Consider the following 13,550-nt stretch of genomic DNA (forward strand, 5'->3'; position numbering starts at 1 on the left):
ATCCACTACGCTGGAAAAATTCTTCGGCGTAGTACTTTTTGCAAAAAATAAGATAATAATTTTCTGTGATTAATCATTTAAGTTACTCAGAATTACCTGGATGAGATGGACATCCCAGGTGGGTCAGGTGCAGGATGGAGTGTGAAGAAGCACAAAAAGCACAAGCACAAGGATCACAAGAAGCACAAGCGGAGATCATCGAGTTCCAGCAGTTCAAGTTCATCCAGTGATTCATCATCTGGAAGGAAATACACAAAGGAACAGAAGAAGGTGCTCAAGGAGCAGAAGAAGATGCAGAAGAAAATGCGAAAGGCTGCAAAAAAGGCAGGAACAAACTACGATATTCCCATTAATTTGATGGATAACACCGCAAGGGCTCCGGAAACCCGGGAGCAGTGGGAAGCGCGGCAGAATGTCATCCGGAGGGTTGTGGATCCCGTCACGGGGAGAGAACGACTCATTCGTGGCGAAGGGGAGATTCTCGAGGAGATTGTCAGTCGCGACAGGCATCGGGAGATCAATAGGCAGGCAACAGCATCCGATGGAGCCTACTTCCAATCCAACACAATTGGATGGAAGCTCAATTGATCCCTAGGCAGCAGGAGCAGGGAAACACAGCAACTTGAAGTTTGTACACTTTTTGAATAAACATTTCTTCTCGAAACGATTTCATGTGCTTCCCGGAAAGTGCCATAAGTAGCTGGAAGTTGTGCAGGATGACTACCCATTGCATCAGAAAGTTTCTGAGGGATCTTTAGAACCTCCTTTTCAACACTCGGCTGAACCTTGATAGCATTTAGGGGTCAAAATTTGTCCATTTGGCAAGTTCCCTTTGCAATTTCGTGAAGGATTTTTATAGACTCAGATTTTGACCCGAAGATGACATCAAGGATCAGTCGGGTGTTGAAAAGAAGGTTCCTAAGATCCCTTAGAAACTTCCTGATGCAATGCATAGGATGATTGCTCAACTTCCAGCCACTTATGGCACTTTCCGGGAAGCACATCAAACCGTTCCAGGAAGAAAAGTGTATAAACTTCATAATTGCTGGGAAAGACTTTTTTCCTTCAAGTTTTTTTTTATTCACACACTCTCCAAAATTGTATATAATAATAATTAATTAATTAATCAATAATCTGGAATAAATGGGAAAGTATTTCCCGGGAAAATCACCTTAGGTATCGTATCATCAGTAGAATTGAACGAAGAACGTCGTGGCGCCATCCTTCCATGAAGGGTCCTCGACGACTTTGGCCCTGCAGAGGGGGCATGTTTGCTCTCTGTCGAACCACGTGCCCACGCAGGATTCGCAAAAGATATGATTGCACTCCAAGAGAATGGGATTCGTGTAGAAGTCATGACAAATGGGGCATACCCCACCAGCTGTTTGTTGTTGCTCCTTAGACGGTGTCACGCCGAAGCTGACATTCTGGAGGAGCTTGATGAAGGAGCGTTTAACGAATTTTGCCCGCTGCAGGAGATCACTACCCTTGGCTGCCATGTACGCGGCTGCGAGGATAACACCCGCAATCCTCTCGTATGACGTGTAGGAGTCAAGGAGAAAGACCAACCATGGTTGAATGGGTGCCAGGGCACGATAGAGTTGTGATACAGCTTCCGCCATGAGGTACACCCGTCCACGACCTTTGTACTCCAACACAGACGGCGGGAGGAGCGTAATGAGGATCTTCACACCCACAGTTATTAGTTTGAGTATGAGATCAGTAATGCCGACGGAGAAGAGGAGATTCCTGAGGCCAAAGGGTTCACTGAAGGACGTAGCAAACATGAGACTTATGTAGATGTTTTTCCGCTCAAGCATAAATCCCACAATTGCAATGGCCAGAATGATGTAAATCAGCTCCCGGAGAAGGGCAAGGATGCGCTTATTTTGCTTCTTTGCCACCTCCTGGCGTACCACCCAATTTGCGTGGGAGAATGTGATGAAGAGGGCAAAGCAATCGAGAATACCATCGATGTGGTCATAGCAGGATTTAGCCAGGAGAATGCATACATAGGGCATATATCTGCTGAGTGTCAATAGGAATGCCCTTGTCTCTGGCATCTGTGCCAATGCTTCCGCTGCAGGTCCCTCGGGAGGATCATCCCTTGCATGGGTGTGATGATGATGATGATGGTGATGTTGCGGGTTTAGTGGCCTCATCTCCTGTGCTGCTGGGGAGTCAGGTGGAGGATTAATTGCTTGCTGCTGCGCTTCAGCCATTCCCTGCTGATTCCCCGATGCTCCATCGAGATTTATCACAAAACTATCTGAGCTGGGTGAGTGCGTTGTAGTGCCGGTGCTGCGTACAGCTGTGGGGCCTCCACTTGTTGGTAGCCAAGTACTAAAATTATTCATCGTTCTCGACTGCTGTGCCAGGAAGGATGAGTGTATCATGTGCGTGAGTTCACGCCAATTGGTCGTCATAATGGCAATGGGAGATGATGGTGGAAGTCTAAAGGTATTCGTCAGGCGTCTTCCCTCTGTTGGGCGCGTATCCTCTGCACCAGTACTTCCTGCATCGACGTCAATTGCTGTCTCCTGGGCGTTCGTTCCTCGATTCACATAAAAATTCTGCCCTGCATCCGACATCTCCCACACAGATGAATTCCTTTCTTTTTTTTGCCACTTTCAGAGAAACTTCCTGCACGGAGAAATTAGTCACAAAATTCAATTTTTCTCTCTCAAAAATTTCTTCTTCGCATTTCACCCAAAAATTCGAAGACTGTGCCGAAGAGAAAATTTTTGCCATCCGTCAGCTGGTGAGGAAGGAATTTTTCTGCGCAAGACTCCCGGAAATTTGTAGCGCCACCGTAGTGACAATTTGTACTAATTTTTTGCTATCTGTTTCTCCCCCAAAAATTTGTTTACTCAATTGTTTTCAAAGAAAACTTCAACAAATATAAAGTAAAAAGGCAAAAAATTCAGCAGAGGAGAGTGGAGAGATGGCTCACGTGCAATACGTCGATGGGCTGATACGGGAGTACATGCTCTTCCGGGGATTTTCAAATTCCCTCAAAGCATTCGATACGGAGCTGAAGAATGACAAAGACAAAAGCTTCCGTGTGGACAAAATAATCGATAAAATCACCCATTCAATAAATATCCAAGATCTCGCTGCTCTACGAGAGATCTGGGCACATCTGGATGGTATCCTGTTCACAAAACTCGAGCACTCCTACACAGTGGCTGTCAAGAAGCTGGAATCTGGGATACTGAAGCTGTACCTCGTCACAGCGTTCAGTGCCAATAAGCTGGAGAAGATCACGGAGTTCTTTAGTAAATTAGCTCCTGAACTACAGAATCAACCCGAATGGAAGGAATGGTTCTGTAAGTTCCTCCAACTATTCCTTTAAACGTTCTTAATCATAAATTAATAAGAAATTTCTTCTTTTCAGTATTTCCATTCTGCAAGAATCCAGATGAACATTCCGTTTTTGGGGTTTGCTTCACAAAGCAGTGGCAGGATACCCTTATAATTTCCCTCCATAACTTCCTGGCCACAATATTCCAGTGTATGCCACAGCCAACGCTTATTCGTGCAGAAACGGAAGCATCAATGATAAAGAAGTTGCAGGATGAGAATGCCTCGCTAAGGAGTCGCCTGCAGGCACTCTCCATAGCCAGTCCACAAGCAGCATCCTCATCTGGGGCTTCAACATCCCATCAATCACGCATTTCAGCTTTCACGGACCAGAAAAGCTACGATTCCAACAGACAGAGAGCATCAGGATCCTCCCAAACGGCTAAAGGGGGCACTTCGCAGAATCCCCTCAATGATGTCGTGCCCTTTGACATTCCCCCACCAACTCACATAATCGATGACTTCTACATCATTGCCCAGGAGACGCTAAATCTCGGCCAGAGTGCTGACATCCAAGCCAAAGGGTTCAAGTCCCTCATTCGCAACATGAACATCGGTACCGGAGGTAGCCCCGTAATGGGACGAAAGGATGATAGGAACAAAAAGAGATCCGGAAGTGTGGGCAGCCGTACGTGGATGCACAGGGAATAGAGCAAACATACCAAAACATCATGGAATTCCCAAAAATTAATTTAAAAACCAAAATCATTCAGAAATCTCATCAAATAAATAAATATCCGTTGATAATTTGAATTTTCCTCTCAGCTGAGAGACTTTCCACAACATCCACAGGGAGTTTCCACAATGGCGACAAGCAGGGTTAAGACGAGGGAGACCAAAACGGGAGAAATAATTGCCTACAGTGAGTCTGCAATAAGGAATAATGCCTCAGCAGTGGAGTATTGTCGAACCTCTATGGCTGCCCTATCCGGAAGTACAGCAGGTGAGCTTCAACTCCCTCCCAAAGATCAAATATCGCACTACAACCCTCCCCCATAAGAGTGACAACCATGCAATATTTTTCCCCACAGGAATTCTTGGCCTTACAGGGATAATTGGTTTCCTTTTCTACCTATTTGCCGTCTTTGGGCTGTGGTTCCTTCTTCTATCTAAATCCGGAACTAATTGGCAGAAATATTTCATCAGCAGAAGGAGTCTTCTCACAAATGGCTTCATGGGAGGACTCTGTACGTATGTTTTGTTCTGGACCTTCCTCTATGGCATGGTCCACGTCTACTAATTAAAAATTCCACGTATACCTTATATTTATAATGTATTGAAGGGGTAATGTTTACAAAATATTACCAAAATAAATTGAGAATATGTAATTTGAGAAGAAAAGAAATGAGTTTTCCTTTCCGGAAGATTGAGAAACCTTGCAAGGTAAAACTGTTGGTTGGCTTACAAATTGAATTCTTTTGGTGGAAAACGGATGATTCTCTTCTTTTCACCCATTTCCATGATTTTCCGCGATTGAATTTGAATTTTCATGATACTTTTCAGTTCTTACTACGAATTATTATTCAAATTAGGTACTTTTTTGCAAGAAAACGAAGAAAACTTACCTTTTTCCTGGCTTATTCCAAAAACTTTGATGCTGATTGGAAGATCAATTTTCTTGGCGGATTTATCACAAATCTCACGGCTTCCATTTATATTTATAAACATTTACTGATTTATAAATGCACAAAGATCATCACTGAACACTTTTTACCGAGAATAATCAATTAAATTTCACGGAGTTTGTCTTTTTTTCGAGGAATTACTTCGACGGCGTCCTTCGTCCTTGAATTTCACAACAAAAACAAAGCATGAAGTTAGCTGCAAGCTAACACGTGCGATAACACGTGACCACCGAAACAGCCTTCAGCCATTGTTTACAAACAAAAAGGATTTATCAATTTTCCTTTTTTCACGAATTAGTTGATAAATTATTGCGTTAATTTAGTGCTAAATTCTTAAATTTCAAAGAATAAAGTTAATGGTTTGGATGATCAAAGAATTTTCTTTTGTAATTTGCTTATTGGAGTCATTTTATAGATCTTCATTCTGATGTTCCTGGTTCCAGACACTTAAAAAGAAGCGATCCTGTCTATTTGCAGAAGAGGTAAGTCCTACCTATTTTACATGCAAATTAATTGGTTCTAAGATTCAGTGTTTAAATGCAAAACATTCCCATGAAGCCGGGGAAAAAATGTGTCCTTGTTCTTGTCAGATCCTTTCAGGAAGTAAAAACCTCCGGATTCGATAATTTATTTAATTCACGAAACAAACGAAAAATGCAATAAAGAGTTGATTTTATTTTTCTACAAAATTTTAGCCCTAAAATGAAAAACAAATTTTTCGTAGGCGATACGTAGCAAATGTACGCTCCTGCCACATACCTCAAATCCTTGAGGTAAGATAAAACATAGATTTGAGTGAATAAATCTTATTTTACCTCTAATTGAAATTATAAAGGTGTGTAGTTTATTCTCTAGTCATTTATTTTACAATGTAAATATTTTGTAATCTGTTAATAGAGTCACTCCTGAAATATACAGCTTAAAGTGCAGATGCGCGGTTTGGATTGATTTTTTCTTCCAAAACCAAAGGCTGGGATTATCAATTAATGCGCTAATATTACAGGTACCAGACGGTACAGTGCGTGTGTGTGGTAAAAAGCGCCTTTTCTAGGGCACTGGCATCGTCTTAAGGCGCTCAAAGGCTGCTTTCTCGAGGGCTTCACGGTGCTTAGGATGGGCAATCTGGATGAGAGCGTATGCACGCTGCCTGAGACTCTTCCCGAAGAGATGAGCAATCCCATACTCCGTCACGACGTAGTGAACGTGAGCACGTGTCGTGACAATCCCCGCTCCGGGCTTTGTCACGGCACTAATTTTACTCTCACCCTTGTTTGTGGTGGAAGGAAGGGCAATGATGGGCTTTCCTTTGCCGTCGAAACCTTCTGCTGCACCGCGGATAAAGTCCACTTGCCCACCGAAACCAGAGTACATCCTTGTGCCAATTGAATCGGAACAAACTTGACCAGTGAGGTCGACTTCTATTGCTGAATTAATGGCCGTCATCTTTGGGTTCTGTGAGATCACACCCACCTTATTCACGTAGTTGATTTCCAACATTTCTGAAAAAAAAAAATAAAAATAAAATAAAATTAAGAAATTCCTTAAATTTTTATAAAAATTCTAATAAAGGAACATTCAAAAGGGAAAAGGGAAATGTTAACTCACCGATAAAAGGATTATTGTCCACAAAGTCATAGAGCTTCTGGGTACCAATGAGGAAGGAGCCTACAATACGTCCTTTGTGGATGACTTTGTTGTTATTGGTAACACATCCATTCTTCACGAGGTCCACCACACCATCGGCAAACATTTCCGAATGAATTCCCAAATCCTTGTGATTGTGCAGTGCACTCAACACGGCATCTGGGATATTGCCAATGCCCATTTGAAGGGTTGCCCCATCATCAACGAGATTCTCCGCAATAAGCTGCCCAATCTTCGTCTCAACCTCACTCGAACCCTTCCCACCGTGCTGTGGCAGTGGTGTGTCAATATTGATGGCATAGTCAAAGTGCGACTGATGAATGATGGCATCACCAAAGGTACGTGGCATTTTGGGATTCATCTGAGCCACAATCACCTTGGAATGCACCAAAGCCGCCCGGACACAATCTACACTTGTTCCCAAGGAGCAGTAACCATGCTGATCCGGTGGGGACACGTGAATGAGGGCAACATCGGGCTGAACAATCTTCCGGTGGAACAAATAGGGAATTTCATGGAGGAAGATGGGCACGGAATCCCCTCGACCCTCGGCAACAGCCTTGCGTACATTGCCACCCATGAAGAAGGACTTGGAGCGGAAGATGTGAGAGTGTTCGGGATTGCAGTAGAGAGCCGGACCTTCGGTGTGCATGTGGCAAACCTCAATGTTCTTCAGGTTATTCTTCACACCGTGCTCCGTGAGGGCGCCAACCAGTTCCAAAGGCGTCGCAGCGGCTCCCTGAACAAATACGACGCTGTCTGCAAAAAATAGGAGCATTTTGTAAGCCACAGGAAGGATTTTCTTCAGGATCTTAGCTTATTGTAGCGCTAATTAATTGTTTTATTTGTTTTAAAATTTATTATTCCTTCTTTAGGCAGAAGAAATAAATTAAGGAATGTTGGCGAAGAAAATCATGAATTTTTCTTTATTTTTTCTTACTTTATAAAATGTGTCAAAAAATCAAACATTTTTATCTCTTAAATAATTTTTTTAAAAAAATTTAACAAATTCAAAGCTGAATGAAAATTCAGTCAGCATTTTTCCAACAAGAAAAAGAACTAATATAAAGAGAAAATTATTCCAAGTCTGAAGATAAATGAAAATTTCCCTACAATTTGCAAAAATAAACTCAATTAAACGCAAAACATTTCTCTTATCATAAACACCTCCATCCTCAACCCCTTATAAATCCAGAATAACTACAATAAAATGTTCCACGTTTATCTTATCGCATTCTTATGGTCATAGATGAGCGTTCAAAAATGAGTCCATGGCGAACTACACCATTGCTTCTATACCTCCTACCTACATATCTAGCAAAAATTGATATATAATACCACCAACAGATCATTGCGTGATCCAATTGACTCTGCATGAACTTCTTCTTTTTTCTATCTCTATTGGAAACTAAATAAAGTCTTCAAGCTCTTCATGAATCAGCAGAATTTCTTTTAAATTTAATCGGTGTGTCTTCATAGCAAAACATTTGTTCTAATTTGTGATTTATAGCGCGACTTTAGTCAATAAAAAGGTTATATTTTGACGCGTTTTTTTGCTTAGCTTCTCACGCATTTTTGGCCCCTCTGGCGATCTTTTCTATTTAGCCGCGATCTTCTCAATGAAGAGGGCTTATCAATTTAAGAATTTTCGAGTGTTATTTTCATATCATTTCACCATTCATTGATTTATCTATTTTATTGAATTAATAGTGTTTCATTTTTTAATTTAATCAAAGGTAATTTATAGCTTTTTTTTATCATTTTCTTTTCTAGATAAGCCTGATAAGATTATGGAAGTCGTTTGGAAATTAGGCTCAATGCTTCAATTTTCATTAAAACACTTTTCGCGAAAACTTTCACGCAATAATAAATAGCCTGAGCAGATCACAGGATTTAGTCTTATAAAGCAGATTTAAATTAGACTTTAAGAAAAAAATGACATTTAGCTATCATTTCGTACAATTAGTATTTCAGCGACGTTTTGATAAATTAATTTTTAAAAATTATTAAGGATCTTTCTTTGCAAATTAAGCAAAGATTTTTGGATTTAAGATTAGGCAAAAAATGGGTTAAAGATGAAAAATTTCGCAGAGAATTGAACGAATGAATAACAAATCCTCAGCTCGTGATCTCTTTAAAAAAAAATTGTCATCTTCCAGCTAAATATATTTCAGTCACATATTTAGCAGATGTTTTAATAGAATTCGTGATCAATGTTCAATATTTTTTTCCCCAAGTTGAATATTTACATTCATCAATAAGAGTTTCCAATGATAACACTTTTGCGCAAATGATAAAATAACCTTCATATATTTCAAAATACTTTTTTTTTCAATTTATGTTTTATGCTGGCTCTGTTGGCATTGTTGAGGGCATTTTTGTGGCTTTTTGTGTGTAAATTGATAAACCCTCACGGCTCCAACTAATTCAAGTCAATAAACGAGGGAGAAAATTGAGCGTACAAAAAATGTCACACAACATGCCAAGATTAAGGTCGGACGCCAATTAGTTCATCTAAAGCAATTCTTCGTCACTTTTTCACTCAAAGAATGACAAACAGACTCACACTGTCTGTCAGCACTTGACTTCCTCACTATTTTTTTACAAGAAAGTGAGAAGAGTCAGCATAATGATTTTTTTGGGAAGAAAGAAAAAGAAAAAAAAAGAAGGAAAACTTCCGAAGCATGACTCTTTAAACTAGATTGAGGCAGATTTGAGGAGTTCATGAAATTGTATCAATTAGCAGAGAACAAGTGGGATTTTTTTCGGTACATTTAACACTTAAAAAGCTCAAAATATTTTGCTTGATAGCATCGTTGGGAAATTTAATTTTAATGCGAGTTAAATGGTTGATTTTTTATCAAACAATTTTATATTTGAATGAATTCAAAATTATTGTCAATTTTTGTCCTTTATTGAAAATCTACGCTGAAAAGATAAATTTCGTTTTTTTTACAGATTTTTGGAAGAGAGAAAGTTCTTGAAAAAATTCAAAATGGCGGTAAACAGAGAACTTATTCTGTTAGAATTTTCTGCCTGAATAAATGCTTATTCTTTTCACTATTTTCTGTAGTAAACCCCCTTAAAATGATTTAAGTTAATTCATCTCAGCGCACAATTGCCATGAACATCAGAGAATATTCTCTTAATTAGCGATATGTTTGACCGTTGCACATGCAATTCTTTTGCAATATGATTCTTCTTTTTCTCTAAAAGATAACGAGCAATATGCGTGTATTTATTGATAACTCTCTCTCCTTTAGTTAGTACAGAGGGTTCAAGAACGCAGAATTTTAAATTTTAATCAGCTGAACGTTGTTTTGATTTCCTCTTCGCGTATAGAATTTTCTCTTATGCGATTTCTTAGCTTTTAAGCGCGCGAAAGCTTTTGAAAAAGGACGCGAAAATGAAGTTCACAAAATGACCCCTTTTAGTTTCAATTGCAAATTACCATAATGCTGAATTAAATGAAGAAAATAGATGTCTTATGAAATGAACACAAGGGTGCCTTCTTGTGCAACAATAACATAAAAAATAAACATTCTAAATAATATTAAAATGTAAAATATATGACGGTGTTCACTGGAAGTCTGTCAAGGTAAATTCATGAGAGATATAGAAAAAACACGATGAAAACAAAAAAAAATCGTCTTGCTTGGAGACCTTGGACTTGGACTATTCACTCCGGCCGGTGTGAGACGGGCAAAAGTTACATTTTAGCGCTTTAAAAACATGACTGAGCAATGAAAGAACGAATGAAAAATTCCTCTAAAATGTTTGACACTCACTCCTGATAGCTCAAATATCGCGTTTCATTTATCAAGAAAGTCCAGAGTCCTCGTCAAAGAGAGTGAAGCTTCACAGATTTTGATCGGAGAGGTCTGTTTTGTTATTAAGTTTGCCCGGATTAAATTTTCAATGTGTGCAACTATTTTTGTCGTCGCAGCATTAGAACGATGCGGCGGCTTACGTTATGATTCGCATCACTTGATGATGATTGGAGGCGAGTTCCGTGATTGCAATAGTGGCAAAGTTGATTATTTTTAATTCTCTCTCATATTTTTTTCCAAAGCTTATGATGCGTTTGAGTATAAATAACAAATTATGATCTATAGAGCAGATTCAGAAAGAATTTAACAGAAACGAGTAAATATTTGTTCAATAAATTGTATAGTTTGCACTAGAAATGAGCCTAATTGAGCGGCGAGACTTTATTTAGTTTGAATGAAATAAAAATGACCTTTGATTAAACACGGAATACTTCTTACAATTAAACTTTTAGAAGAAATTAATAAAATCTAAAAGAACAAAAAAGAAGATTTGTAAGTAGTTAATGTTCTTAAACAGAAATGAAGAGCATCTGGGGTAGGAAAGAGAAAAATGTAGTCAAGATAATTTTATATCTTTATAATTCAGTAAATAAAAATCTTGACAAAAGCTAAAAATAGAAAAAAGTCCAAGTTATTCGTAAATATTATTCATATAGACAAGAAAACCGAAAGAAAAATTTATGTGAATGAAAAAACTAGCACAAGTAAGAAAATAAAACTAATTTACGTAAAGAAGCATGTCCTTCATTTTGATAAAAAAATTTTATCTTGTTAATAGACCTCATACATTTTTCTGAATTCAAAAAAATATATAAAATAAAAAAATGTCTTTTAAAAGTCAGCTAAGTTGTAAACTTAAATTAAAAGACATGAAAATATTAAAATGACCGTTAGCTTGAATCAAGACTTTATCATTTAGATGTCTTAATGACATAATTATAAAAAATGTTGTAAAGAAAACTTTATAGATCTTTAACTTCTTGTCTTAAAAATTAAGAATTGTGTCATGAGAGCTTTAAAAATGAATAGACTCCTTTTGTTCACCTTTTTCGTATGAAAGTTCTCACCAAGCGTCAGGAAAAAAGTTCATTGGCTCATTGTGAAAGCTTTCCCATATAAACAACAAATAATTTGGCAGTCAATGTGAGTTATTTACCCAATCAATAAAATATTCTAAAAATAGATTTTAGTCACTACTTGTTAAGAATAAAACTGTGTTGATAAATAAAATGTAATCACAATGTAAGAACAACAATTTCAACGATATTTTGGCTAACAAATTGTGCTTCACGACTTTCATTAACTTTATCAGGAAGAATTTTCCAGGAATTTTTATTGATTTCTAAATTCGAAAAAAGACGAATTTAGAACTTTTGATATATTTTTTAATTCTTTGAAGAATTTAGATTAAGAGATTAATTCATTTATCACATGAATCTGATCTTGGAACTTTCCCCGTGACTCTCTCACTTAATTTTTGTGATAAAGTGATCTGATAGCATTGTTAATAGCTCACTCTGGGCACCCATCCTCTCTCACCTTTTACATAGCAATAAAAGAATGATAAGATTACTGAACTCGCCTCCATTTTAGCCACTCGCGGTGAGATGAGATCTCTCACAGAATTTCTTTTCCCGCACAAAATCATCCAAACTTCAAGGATTCGATTTTTTTGTGGTCAACCCTTTTTAGGATAAATCCTTTATCCATAATATGCCACTGAGAGTGCCAATGAACGAACACATTCCCAACACGAAGAGTCACTTTTTCCACCCAGAACATGCACTCCATACTAAATTCTGCGTGGCAACTAGCGAGGGCCCCCGAGCACTATGAAGGTGCGCGTTCTGGGCTCCAAACTCACAATAATGGGGGGCAGCAAAAAATGATATCCAATTGGATTACGTAATGGCATTAATCGAATACTTCAATTGCTCCTTCCGCTCTTTCGGTCACCATTTGACCCTCGCGGCTGCCAAAAGTTGCCCCTTTTCCGTGCCACGTATTTTTTGTAAAAAAAAATATTTTGAATGAAGATTTAGCCGAAAATTAAATACCTGATTTGACGCACTGTACCGCCTCCAGGGCGGATGAACACAGTTTTGGTTCGCGATTTAGGGGCTGCGACGGCTCCGCACTGTAGGAGTGGAAATTGGCTGCGGAGCTACCGCTAATCCTGGTTGCGGCAAAACGAGCAAATTTGGGGGCTCCTGCCATGAAACGTGTCGTCAGGGATGCCATTGTTATTCACACTTTCTTTTTGTTCTTGTTAAAGTTTAGATAGATAGAGAAGTGTTTGGTGAAAAATAATTCTGGGTGTGTTTATACGGGAGAGACGATGTGTTCCAAAATACTGCCGAGGCGCAACTGAAAGCAAAAATATGGATGAATACGTACGAAAGCAAAGAGGAAGGTGTAGAGAATTAGAGATTGGCTTGCATTCTCTACATTATACTTTTTACGAACCATTTTTTACATGCAAAAAACAAAGAATCACAGCTCCAACTAATATATAAATTTTATTTTTTTTTAAACAATTGTAAGTTTTAGAATCGTTTGTAACTGCAATTTTTTGTTGAAAAAAAAAATGGAGTAGAATACAGAAAAGGAGGAAGTAGAGTCTGGTGAGCCTTAGAAACATTTTTCTATAGAGAGGGAAAATTAAATAGAATATTTCCTGAATTATTTGGCTGAAAAATTAACAAAATATTGAACGAAAAAATTAAGAGATAAGAAACAATTCTAGAGAATAAAATTAATCCTAACTGGGAGCACAAATATGTCATCTTTTAGTTAATTTTCGTAATTTTCAATACTTTTAATTTAGTCGATTTTTTAATAAGAATTTAGATTAAAAAATAAATGAAAAAACTCGGAAATTGATCTTTTTTGTTCTTTTAAAATTATATTTTTTTTTTACAAAGAATTTTTTTTTTTTTGATTCTTTACCATTCTTTACATGTAAGTTCCCACCCCTAATTAGAGAAATAATATCGATAGTATCGATAGAAATATTTGTAGAGGAACGTGGCCCAATTCGGACCTCCTAAGGCCTTTTTTTTCAATCCGCTATTATGTTATGGGTGTT

At 38.1% G+C, this 13,550-nt stretch overlaps 5 protein-coding genes across 5 annotated transcripts; 3 read left to right on the top strand and 2 right to left on the bottom strand.

Moving 5' to 3' along the window:
• Positions 1-6: 6 nt before the first annotated feature.
• LOC129787758 (ADP-ribosylation factor-like protein 6-interacting protein 4) lies at positions 7-1,170 on the top strand. The gene has a single exon (XM_055823518.1). The coding sequence runs from the start codon at positions 106-108 to the stop codon at positions 586-588; it is 483 nt and encodes a 160-aa protein (XP_055679493.1). The 5' UTR covers positions 7-105; the 3' UTR covers positions 589-1,170.
• On the bottom strand, positions 1,057-2,748 carry LOC129787755 (RING finger and transmembrane domain-containing protein 2). The gene has a single exon (XM_055823516.1). It carries the CDS (start codon positions 2,589-2,591, stop codon positions 1,188-1,190), a length of 1,404 nt encoding a protein of 467 aa, XP_055679491.1. The 5' UTR covers positions 2,592-2,748; the 3' UTR covers positions 1,057-1,187.
• Positions 2,749-2,806: 58 nt separating this feature from the next.
• On the top strand, positions 2,807-4,116 carry LOC129787757 (WD repeat-containing protein 91). Its single transcript, XM_055823517.1, has 2 exons — positions 2,807-3,329; positions 3,398-4,116. Exons 1-2 carry the CDS (start codon positions 2,945-2,947, stop codon positions 4,012-4,014), a joined length of 1,002 nt encoding a protein of 333 aa, XP_055679492.1. The 5' UTR covers positions 2,807-2,944; the 3' UTR covers positions 4,015-4,116.
• A 33-nt stretch (positions 4,117-4,149) lies between these two features.
• LOC129787760 (ER membrane protein complex subunit 6) lies at positions 4,150-4,708 on the top strand. The gene is made up of 2 exons (XM_055823521.1): positions 4,150-4,306; positions 4,395-4,708. The coding sequence occupies exons 1-2, from the start codon at positions 4,168-4,170 to the stop codon at positions 4,601-4,603; spliced, it is 348 nt and encodes a 115-aa protein (XP_055679496.1). The 5' UTR covers positions 4,150-4,167; the 3' UTR covers positions 4,604-4,708.
• Positions 4,709-5,643: 935 nt separating this feature from the next.
• Positions 5,644-12,929, bottom strand: LOC129787761 (4-hydroxybutyrate coenzyme A transferase). The gene is made up of 3 exons (XM_055823522.1): positions 12,520-12,929; positions 6,594-7,391; positions 5,644-6,487 (listed from the first exon to the last, which is right to left on the bottom strand). The coding sequence occupies exons 1-3, from the start codon at positions 12,701-12,703 to the stop codon at positions 6,036-6,038; spliced, it is 1,434 nt and encodes a 477-aa protein (XP_055679497.1). The 5' UTR covers positions 12,704-12,929; the 3' UTR covers positions 5,644-6,035.
• Positions 12,930-13,550: the final 621 nt, after the last annotated feature.

This window comes from Lutzomyia longipalpis, chromosome 1 (assembly GCF_024334085.1).
Source record: "Lutzomyia longipalpis isolate SR_M1_2022 chromosome 1, ASM2433408v1".
In the NCBI taxonomy this organism is placed as follows: Eukaryota; Metazoa; Arthropoda; class Insecta; order Diptera; family Psychodidae; genus Lutzomyia; species Lutzomyia longipalpis.

Coding starts and splice junctions, on each gene's coding strand:
- LOC129787757 (XM_055823517.1), top strand. CDS start 2,945: ATGGCTCACGTGCAATACGTCGATGGGCTGATACGGGAGTACATGCTC. Junction 3,330..3,397: donor CGAATGGAAGGAATGGTTCT/GTAAGTTCCTCC, acceptor TCTTCTTTTCAG/TATTTCCATTCTGCAAGAAT.
- LOC129787755 (XM_055823516.1), bottom strand. CDS start 2,591: ATGTCGGATGCAGGGCAGAATTTTTATGTGAATCGAGGAACGAACGCC.
- LOC129787760 (XM_055823521.1), top strand. CDS start 4,168: ATGGCGACAAGCAGGGTTAAGACGAGGGAGACCAAAACGGGAGAAATA. Junction 4,307..4,394: donor CCTATCCGGAAGTACAGCAG/GTGAGCTTCAAC, acceptor TTTTCCCCACAG/GAATTCTTGGCCTTACAGGG.
- LOC129787761 (XM_055823522.1), bottom strand. CDS start 12,703: ATGGCATCCCTGACGACACGTTTCATGGCAGGAGCCCCCAAATTTGCT. Junction 7,392..12,519: donor GGTACAGTGCGTCAAATCAG/GTATTTAATTTT, acceptor TATTTTTTGCAG/ACAGCGTCGTATTTGTTCAG. Junction 6,488..6,593: donor GGACAATAATCCTTTTATCG/GTGAGTTAACAT, acceptor TTTTTTTTTCAG/AAATGTTGGAAATCAACTAC.
- LOC129787758 (XM_055823518.1), top strand. CDS start 106: ATGGACATCCCAGGTGGGTCAGGTGCAGGATGGAGTGTGAAGAAGCAC.